Raw genomic sequence first — 10,872 nt, 5'->3', positions numbered from 1 at the left:
ATCTGCTAATGGGGTTCAATTTTCATTCATCTACTGTAAGACCAAATAACCCTTATTTGCAGTAAAGGGAAAGAAAAGGAAGGAAATTAAAAAGCATTAGGTTTTATTTCCATCTAAGTGACTCAAAAAGCTCTTAACAGTTATTTTATTTGAGAATTAATAGCAACCCTTTGTTTAACAAAGGCAGTCAGTGTTGGAAAAATAATTTATAGAATAGGAAATAGAATGATAGAATTGTGTGTTATATGATTATAGTATAATTGGTAGAAATCCTAGTTGGTGGGGTGGGGGGATGCACTATTAAAGAATAACCAAGTTCACATCTGCTAATACTTTGGGCTGTAAAAATTTTAACATTTGACTCTAAGGAATAATCCTTTAAAATCTATTTTTTTTAAGTATTTTGAAATTCTGTAGTGTTGGAACAGTAGAGAATAATATCAGAGCTTTTGGTGGGTGAAATAATAATAGCAAACACTCCATGCTGGCTGTGTGCCAGGCATTGCCCTGAGCATTGTACATCCATGGGTGGTTCAGTACTAGAATTCTCACCTGCCATGCGGGAGGCCTGGGTTCGTTTCCCAGCCCATGCAGCCACGCGTCCCCTTTTTTGGGCTTCTTGTGTGGGCCAACTGGTAAAGAATCTGCCTGCAATATGGGAGACCTAGGTTCAATCCCTGGGTTGGGAAGATACCCTGGAGAAGGGAAAGGCTACCCACTCCAGTACTCTGGCCTGGAGAATTCCATAAGAGTCGGACATGACTGAGCAACTTTTTTTTATTTAACTTCCCTGGTGGCTCAGATGGTAAAGCGTCTGTCTACAGTATGAGAGACCTGGGTTCGATCCCTGGGTTGGGAAGATTCCCTGGAGAAGGAAATGGCAACCCACTCCAGTACTCTTGCCTTGAAAATCCCGTGGATAGAGGAGCTTGATGCAGGCTACTATCCATGGGGTCGCAAACGACTGAGCGACTTCACTTTAATTTACTGAATTTTTTTTAAGCTTTTGATTTTCTATTGGTGTTTAGCCGATTAACCATGTTGTGATAGCTTCAGGTGAACAAAAAAGGGACTCAGCAATACATATACGTGTATCTATTCTCCCCCAAACTCCTCTCCCATCCAGGCCGTCACATAACATTGAGCAGAGTTCCATGTGCTGTACAGAAGGTCCTTGTTGATTATCCATTTTAAATATGGCAGTGTGTACATGTCCATCCCAAACTCCCTAACTATCCCTTCCCCTCATCCTTGCCCCCTGGCAACCATAAGTTAGCTCTCAAGTCTGTGAGTCTCTTTCTTTTTGTAAATAAGTTCATTTGTATCATTTCATTTTTAGATTCCACATATAAGGGATGTCATAGCACATTTCTCCTTCTCTGTTTGACTTACTTCACTCAGTAAAACAATCTCTAGGTCCATTAGACGTAGTTTTCTAGACTTCCTTGGGCTGCTCACTCTAGGTGCCTGGTCCAGAGGACATTATGCTTCAGACTGGGCTGGGCAGGACTGTAGAAAGTGTTTTAGAAAAACTCAGAGGAAGCCAGTGGATTCCTACTCTTCCTTTTGCATGTCATCTCATAAAAACCAAGTTACTCTCTCAAGGGACTGTTAGAACAGGTGACTTCAGAAATCTCGAGGACATCACCCAGGGTCGCACAGATGGACAGCGGCAGCCAGGATTCAGTCCAAGTCGGATTCCAAAGCCAGCAGCATACCTCCCTGCCTCTGTTAACACCTTCTGCTCCGGTTTGGCTCTTGGAAGGTGGGAAAGAAAGCCAGGGATGCAGTTACCTTGTGCAGTTCTGTTTGACTCTTTGGTCGATTTCCCAGGTATCAACCTGGCTGCATGGTAAAGAAAGCCCAGGGAGGAAGTTACCATCCTCCTTTTGTGTCTAGAAGAAATAACCCTCTTTTGCACCAGAGAACTGTGCCCACTACCTCTGGGTTTTTCCTTCTCCCCTTTTCTTTTTTCCTTTATCAAAAAGATATGACTGCTGAGATCATCCTAGAGAGATCTAGAATAAATACCATGAGAAAACGGTCCCTCTGGAAGGCATCTTGTTCTCCCGCTGTTTGTAATTGTGAAAAGCTCAGCAACTGGGCAGCTGGATGGGGATAAATATAGCCCACAGCACTGACGCCCGCTGAATCCTGCTTTCTTAGAAGCACAATGGGAGTCCACGGAAGTCCGGGGAAGGAGCAGTAAAGCCCAGTCAGTCAGTCAGCCTCCTTCCCTCCCTCCGCCCCTTTCTCTCTCTCCATCCTAGACCTCAGTGTGGGTGTGCTGGAAGAAGTAGCTCCAAGGTGCACTTAAAATAGCTGTGGGACCTGCATGCTGGCTGAGCTCAAAGACAGGGGAGATGCTGCCAGTAAAGCCAGCCCCTGTCTAATGCTAATGCTCAGGACAGTGTTGACCATTCTCGTCCAGGGACTCCAGGAGCACGTTCCTTTCTCTGCTGCGTGGGTACAAGCAAGTTTTATAATGTGAGCTCTGGGTGTTTGGTGCCTCACTGATGCTTGCGTGCTTAGATATCTTATTCTAACCAGACTCAGCTGTCTAAAGCCTCAGAAAATTAAAAATAGCCTCCCATTGCTAGCTGTGGAATCGAAGGAGAGATACTCAGTGAGCAGAGAGGTCAGCGTTGCTCAAGGCACCTGACTCTCATACCTGTGGATTTCATTGCACCTGTATGTTTAATCGCTCAAGATCACCTTATGCGAAACTGTTGCCCCTTTGTTAGGGCTATGCAGAATAAAACAGTCATCTCGGATTTGTGGGCATCAGTTTCATTAGGAGTCTGGATGTTGGCAGGAGACAGCCGTTATTTTCCTTGGTGGTTCCCGGAGACAAATGGTACCTTGTTATCTCCCCATGCAGATGTCAGTGGTATTGGCTACTGATGCATACATTTATTTGTTTTCTCTCTCCCATTTGGGAGTAAATACTTCAAAGGAAGGAACCACACTGTCTATGTTCATTGTAACTGCCCACAAAACTTAATCATCTTATACATCTTAACGTGTTTTGTGACCATTGAATGGACCAAGGCAATATTTCATTAGGGTTCATGGCACCCCTCTAGAAAACAGCATAAATCCTATGTTATTTGCCTAACCTTCCATTGTTCAAGGTTCTGTGTTCAAGAGTTGTCTAGAGTGAATCAGCATGCGCACGTTTGTGTGTGTGTGTCATTGGGTGCAAATTGCATTGATGCTATGTGACATTGATGCTATATATATGACTGCTTCCTTCAAATTGAACCTCAGAGTGTAATACTTGTAAAGCAAAGCAAGAGCAATTAAAGAAGAATATATTTAAAAGATAAATTTAAACATGGATAAAATTGGAGGGGACCCTGATATTGATGTCCAAGAGCTCTGTCCAGCTGTTGGTGGACAGGGTGCCCCAGGGCATGGCCTGCCTTATGAAACTTCTTGCCTGCAATTCCCCATCCTTGGAACTAGAGCCCTGTTAGCAGCAGAACACCAGCTGCTCTGGCCTGGTAGTGACTCATGGAGGAGGGACACTCTCCAGGGAAATTAGGCCACCACATGGGAAGTCTTGGAGCCAAAGTGGAACATCTCGAGTTACAGTTGGGAGCCACTACAGGTTATACAGAGTTGACTTCCCAAAGACATTCACTGAGTACGGTGCCTGGCCTATAGTGAGAACCCAGTGATTGCTGGCCAAGATGCAAACAGGCCCCCACCCTTATCTGTTAGCTCAAATTCAGAAAGCCTAGGAAGATGACACAGTGCACTTGATCTGAGCGTCCGCAGCAAATCCATCCTTTCAGCTGGTGATGCTCAGATGACCTTCACCACATTCTTCAGCTTTTTTCCCCTTTGTCTCTGAGTGAAGACTCCTCTTTACACAAATAAAATGCAGACATCCCAGTCTCCAGTTCAGCTACTGACCTGTAGAGAAGGAAGACGTTGCAAAGGAAACTCATACAAAAAGGACTAGTTGTGATACACTGGAGGCAAGAGGGTAGATTGAGTTTGAGGCTTTTCTGCCCAGAGCATGAAGGAAAGGAGAAAAGCACATTGAATAAGTCATCTTCTCCTCTTTGGCCAAGATTCACATTCACCTGTTATGATTCATCTTCGCAGTGTTACATACCAGCCCCGTGACATCTGTCATTTTCCTTAGCCCTCACAACAAGCCACAAGCCAATTGGTGTTACCCATAGCCTACAGATGGGGAAACAGTCTTGGTAAGCAAGATAGATGACTCGTCTGAGGTCTTCAAGCTAGTAAGTAGCAGAGTAAGACTCTCGACCCATGTCTTCTCGACCCTGCCTGGTGGGGCAGGAATAAAAGAGTGGAAACAACTGACCAGCTCTCCCAGAGTGACCACAGGCATTATAAGGTCCAGATTATCTTAAAGGTGGCACTGATTCTTATCCATCACTTTCCATTTGTTTCCCCTGTATAATAAGAGAGTAAAGTCAGGTACAGTTTATTAATTTGTCTGACTCAGTAAACGCCATTTTTGGTACATCCCCTAATGAAGGGCTTCCCTGGTAGCTCAGCTGGTAAAGAATCCGCTTCCAAAGCGTGAGACCTGGGTTTGATCCCTGGGTTGGGAAGATCCCCTGGAGAAGGGAACAGCTACCCACTCCAGTATTCTGGCCTGGAGAATTCCATGGAGTGTATAGTCCATGGAGTCACAAAGAGCTGGACACGACTGAGCGACTTTCACTAATGAAGCCAATCAGTGCAGTTCAGTTCAGTTCAGTCGCTCAGTCATGTCCGGCTCTTTGCGACCCCATGAATCGCAGCACGCCAGGCCTCCCTGTCCATCACCAGCTCCCGGAGTTCACTCAGACTCACATCCATCGAGTCAGCGATGCCATCCAGCCATCTCATCCTCGGTCATCCTCTTCTTCTCCTGCCCCCAATCCCTCCCAGCATCAAAGTCTTGTCCAATGAGTCAACTCTTCGTATGAGGTGGCCAAAGTACTGGAGTTTCAGCTTTAGCATCATTCCCTCCAAAGAGAATCCCCATAAATAACCGTTAGATTAAGAAAAAGTACTTGCCCTTGGATTTGATCCCTAACGTGAGATAACTGAGATGCACTGTGTGTAAGACATGGTGGAGATGTCCACAGTCAAGGCTGATAGGGCTGGAGACCTGCAGTTATACACATGTGGTGGGCTTACTCTGTTATAACAACTTTATCGACAGACCATACAGCTCACCTATTTAGAGTTCAGTGACTGTATATTCACAGAGGTGCATCCCTTACATTGAAACAGAGCACTAGCTGTGTATTGTCCATGCCTGGAACCCACCAAGGACACTGAGATTGTGCGTTGACAGGTTTTCTCTCTATAAGCTTCCTTCATCTCTTTTGTTTTAAGGAATTGAACAGCACTGTGGGATAATTCCTTAAAGGAGGGCTCTATCTCCTTCTTTTTAGGATATATTTATTTATTTGTCTATGTCGGCTCTTAGCTGTGGCTCGCAAGAACTCCGTAGCATCATGTGGCATCTTTCACTGTGGTGCATGGACTCCAGTTATGGTGCAAAGGCTCAGTGGTTGCAGCATGCAGGCTTAGTTGCTCCACGGCATGTGGGATCTTAATTTCCCAACCAGGGATCAAACCCATGTCCCCTGCATTATAAGGTGAATGCTTATCCACTGGACCACCAGGGAAGTCCCTCCTCCTCCTCCTTGAGAAGCATTTAGACGTCCTTTCTTCAGTGGAAGATCCTCTATCTCCTGTAAAAACCTGGACATCTTTCGTTGGTCTTCCACTGTGATGTTTCCAGCAAATCCAACTCGTGCCAAACATAGGGCTGTTTCTGAGAGCTGGTTCATTCTCTCAGACACTAGTATTTTTAGTCATACAAACGCCTAACTCTAGTCTAGGCACTGGAAATGTAGAAATTAAAGATTGTTCTGTTTCAGAAATTCAGTTTCCAGACCTCAGCTGTGCCCACAGAGTCAAGGAAATTGGGAAAGTTTCCGTATCAGACCATGGGAGGAAAGTTGGGACTGTCATTGGTGATCCTGGTAAGCAAGCCAGCTGTTGGTAGTTGGGATCTGGGGTCTAGCATTAACTTTGGAAACATGGCTCCAGAAGTTAATGTGTATCCGTCACATCGTATGTTATATCCTTGGAGCTTATTTTGTACCTAATAGTATACTGCTACCCCTATATTACCCTGACCCCTTAGAAGATGCTTTTTTGGTTTGTTTTTAATAAAGGACAGGTTTGGGCCTGGAATCTGGGCGAGGCTGAACTTACAGAGAAAGGGGTTAAGTAAGCCCAGCAGGAAAGATTATAGGGTCATAAGGGCAGACCACCAGGCATCCCACTACAGCTAAAACCCTAGTAAAATAAATAGGGCTGATGTTACACACAGGAGAAAATGGACATCCCAAGACTGCATGACCTGAGGGAAAAGATTTCAGTTCTGTGGGTTTCATAGACTAAAATACAAGATTGCTCGAATGCTTATGACACAGGATAGCTTTGGAGAAGGAAATGGCAACCCACTCCAGTACTCTTGTCTAGAGAATTCCGTTAACAGAGGAGCCTGGTGGGCTGCTGTCCATGGAGTCGCACAGAATCAGACACGACTGAAGCAACTTAACATGCATGCATGCATTGGAGAAGGAAATGGCAACCCACTCCAGTGTTCTTGCCTGGAGAATCCCAGGGACAGGGGAGCCTAGTGGGCTGCCGTCTATGGGGTCACACAGAGTCGGACATGACTAAAGTGACTTAGCAGCACCAGCAGCAAGATAGCTTTGTGTGGTCTGTTTATTTGTTAATTTATAGTAGAAATAAAAGAATATTCCCCTAGCTTTTCTTAGCACACAAAAAGAGTATCTTTACGCTTCAGACTATCTTTCTAACAAATACCTATCAACTATTATGTGTTAGGCACAGTCCTTTGTACTGTGATTCCAAAAGTAAATAAGATGGTTCTCGCCCTCAAAGACCTTTCCTCTGTGGAAGACAGATAACTAGCCAGCAAATTATAATATAGGGTGATCAGGGATGCAGTTCATGTCATTGATTCACAGAGGAGAATCAAGTGCCTTAGGGAAAGAGAACGTGTTTAAGGTGGAATCATGAAGGACTGGGTTCTCCAGTAGGCATGTTCAGATGTGAGAGTTGGACTGTAAAGATGCTTGAGTGCTGAAGAATTGATGCTTTTGAACTGTGATGCTGAAGAAGACTCTTGAGAGTCCCTTGAACTATAAGAAGATCAAACCAGTCAATCCTAAAGGAAATCATTCCTGAATATTCATTGGAAGAACTGATGCTGAAGCTGAAGCTCCAGCACTGTGGCCACCTGATGTGAAGAACTAACTTGCTGGAAAAGACCCTAATGCTGGGAAAGATTGAAGGCAGGAGGAGAAGTGGGCAGCAGAGGATGAGATGGCAGAGGATGGCATCACCAACTCCATAGACACGAGTTTGAGCAAACTCCGTGAGATAGTTAGGACAGAGGAGGACTGTGTGTGCAGTCCCTGGGGTCACAAAGAGTCAGGCACGACTTAGCAACTGAATAATAGCAACAAATGAAGCAATGTCAAGGTCAAGATGGGTCTAAGGAAGACAAAAAGAAATGATGATGCATGCTAGTAAAATAAAACTGGGAAGGTAGGCCGAAAGGGCCTGCTGTGTTTAGTGCACAGGGCATGGAATTAAATTTTACCCTCAAACCTGTGGGTGTCCTTGAAGGAGTTTAGGCAAGGAAGTGACATGCTTCTTTTTCGTATTTAGAAAAAATACCTTGGGAATTATGTGAAGAATGATGTATGGTAAGACAGGAGTCAGAAACACCAAGTTAGGAGGGAAAATGATGCTGGTAATTCACAAGTACTCACACTTTTCTCTTACTGCCTATTGTAGCTTCCCAAACTGTGGACTCAGCTACAGGGAAGAAAGACAGATGTGAAATAACTAGTTTGTGAGACACTCAGAAAAGTGCAGACTGAGGCCTTAGAAGTGGTGGGAGATAGGAAGGATTCTAAAATGAGGAAATAAGTTCTATTAGGGCATAACTGGTAGCACTTCCCAGGTGGCTTAATGGGTAAAGAACCTGTCTGCAAGTCAGGACATGGAGGAGACGTGAGTTCAATCCTTTTGTTGGGAAGATCCCCTCAAGGAGGACATAGCAATACTCCAGTATTCTTGTGTGGAGAATCCCATGCACAGAGGAGCCTAGTGGGCTACAGTCCATAGGGTCGCCATTGGAGTGACTGAACAGGAAGAGGGCATATAGGTAAGGAAGTTGTAAAGAGTGTTTGAAATCTAAATCACTTTGTAGCCATGCTAATTATCAGGACCAAAATTTTCTCCAAGTGAAATTTTGCTAAGTGCTTTGAAGTTGGTCCCTGCCACTGTGCACCACCCCACCCCCCTCAAAAGCCAAAGTATCTTCACTGTGAGTTACAAATTAAAATTCACATGTTACATAGCCAGGGGAGTGATAGTTACATTCTCACATCTACATTCTTACATTTCAGATCTCTTGAGTCCATTTTGCAAGTTATTTATTTTCCTTTGAGATGGGAGTTAATTCAGTCACACTTTCTTCTCCTGACAATAACTGCTTTAAAAAAATATTTTTTTTTTGCTCAAGGTAGCTTTCCCTCCAACCGTTTCTTGTTGTTCTTACCCAAGACCCAGTATCTGCCAAAACAAATGTATGTGAGTGATAAACGCTGAGAGGAATGTCTGTTGGACCACAGGAAATTTCCTGTTCAGGAAGAGATCTTGGGAACTTCCTGTGAAGGAGTGCATTGTGGGACTTCTGGCTGCAGGCCCTTGACCACAGCTGCAATTAACTAAAGGCAGGAGGGGGAAGGGAGAGGAAGAAGAGGAGACAGCTACCCACAGACATTTTTATCCATGTAGGTTGAGGAGAGAATGGGCTAATACAGCTTTAAAACTTGCCAAGAGAACTCCTTCATTGCCTCGTATCTTTCGCAGCATTCCAGACACTTCCTTAGGGTTTTCCCAAACAAGCAGTGTCCCATTGTCTGTGTGTGTCTTTCTGCCCCCCACCCCATGCCTGGTGAGCATGCATGAAGCGCCTACCTCCTCTTGAGCACCCCCAACTAGTTGGAATCCACTCATCAGCCTCAAGGATCCCTCATGACTACTGGTATCCAAGCCTTGGAGTGGGTAGTGTTTGTTCTTCCCAGATACAAAAGAGAGTGGACCTTTGGGTGTTTGACTTATTTCTATTTGACTCAGAAAACATGAGCTGTTATGGATTATAATGAAAGACAAGAGTGATAAATCCAGCTGATAAGCGTGACCAAAACCAACAGGAGAACCCTGCATTTTGATTGGTTCAATCAAGTATGAAGTTCTGAGGAATGCCTCATGGCCACACTTCTCAGCCCCTGAGCGGTCTGACCTATAGAGCTGGACATCACCCCTGCCCCCACCCCGACTGGCTGGGAAACTTCTGTGGCACTTTGGCTAGGAGGTTGGTGGCAGGTCTTGTCAAGGCCAGTAAGACCATGACTAGCTTTCTAAGCCCCAACTTGGGAAAGTCACTTTATCTCTCTTCTTTGCAGTTTCTCTGCCTAACCTGGGGAATTTAAAAAAAAAAAAAAAAAAATTCCTCTCAGAATTGAGGTGAGAATTAAATCATGGACAGAAAAGTGCCGAACCCAAGGCAGAGGATTTTTCCCTCAAGTCTCTCATTGGTACAAATTGGAAGTCACTGAGGTGTGGTTCTGGCCTGAGTCAGAGGGAAGGCTTTGAGGCTCAGCTCCAGTGATTTGCATTGAAGGAAGTTTGTCCTAGAGCTTCTGTTTTGCATCCCAAGTACCTGTTATTTCTTTACAGCCTCCACTGACTGCTGTGGGGAGTCCATCTCTGAATGGGAGGGCTATGTTTGAGTTTCAGAACCAGTCACAGCCTGGTAGCAGCTTATGTCCTTAGGGAGTTTCAGCTGGGGTGGGGGAGGGAGTGACCAGCTAAGGACTGACAGTAGTCCACGCCGTGTTCTGGGTCACGTAGCAGGACCTTGTCCTCTTGTGCATCACCTGCCTCGCCATCCATCCCTCTCCCTCTCCCCTGATGGGCAGAACCCCTGTCCTCTCCAAGGCTGGTCCCTGGACAGGAATTCATTGCTGTATGCTACTAAGTGCCGTGTCCACATCACCTGCTAGAAAGTGACTTCTAGGGACAGGGGCCATGTCTGCCTCATGGTTTGTGCTCAGTAAAGGCTTGTGAAGTGGAACCCACTTGATTTTAAGGGGAGGCTCCAGGGAGGCCTTCACACAATGGGGCTGAAACAAAAGACGCTCGTGATAATATACAGTCCCATACCAACCAGGCTGAACATCATTTGTTATTATTAAAAATATGTGTCTGTGCGCTCTGTTGACTGACTGTATTGTCCTTTTTTGTTGTTGTACCTGCAGGCTCCACTGTCACATGTTTAGTCTCTGTTTTCATGGCCTCCTTTCTTCAAAAGTGGCATTTTGTTTTTTCTCCCTCTCTCTTGGGTGGGCGGATTCCCCTCTTTGTAGTCTAGAAACTTGAAATGCAGGCCTGTTTTTGCAACAGGTCAGTAAACAAAAGACAGTGGTATTGACCCTTGAAAGAATGAACCTGCTGAATTATCTTGAAATGTGAGGTTCCGGTTTTAAAATTTTCTTCAAGGTTATGTGGCCAGAGGTTCACCAGAAAGAATTAAAAAGCCAGAGTATGATGTGGCAAACATTGTCTGAGTGTGGAGTCTACCCCCTCAGGTAGTATAAGTATCAATATGTGCTCAGTTGCTCAGCCATGTCCAACTCTTTGTGACCCCCTGGACTGTAGCCCGCCAGGCTCCTCTGTCCATGGCATTCCCCCAGACAAGAATATTGGAGTGGGTTG

The 10,872-nt window shown here is 45.1% G+C and overlaps 1 protein-coding gene across 7 annotated transcripts in view; it reads left to right on the top strand.

The window, feature by feature from the left end:
• Positions 1–10,872, top strand: part of ETV6 (ETS variant transcription factor 6) — a 289,292-nt gene that overhangs the window by 173,386 nt on the left and 105,034 nt on the right. Inside the window, exon 3 of one of the 7 annotated variants that reach the window (XM_042247520.2) lies at positions 5,922–6,026. The exons of the other annotated variants lie outside the window; for them this stretch is intronic. Within the exon in view, the coding sequence (XP_042103454.1) occupies positions 5,922–6,026 (105 nt within the window). The remainder of the gene's footprint in view (positions 1–5,921; positions 6,027–10,872) is intronic. 7 annotated transcript variants of the gene reach the window in all.

This window comes from Ovis aries, chromosome 3 (genome assembly GCF_016772045.2).
Source record: "Ovis aries strain OAR_USU_Benz2616 breed Rambouillet chromosome 3, ARS-UI_Ramb_v3.0, whole genome shotgun sequence".
In the NCBI taxonomy this organism is placed as follows: domain Eukaryota; kingdom Metazoa; phylum Chordata; class Mammalia; order Artiodactyla; family Bovidae; genus Ovis; species Ovis aries.
Note: the sequence above shows the minus strand (reverse complement) of the source record. Positions and strands in the feature narration are given on the sequence as shown.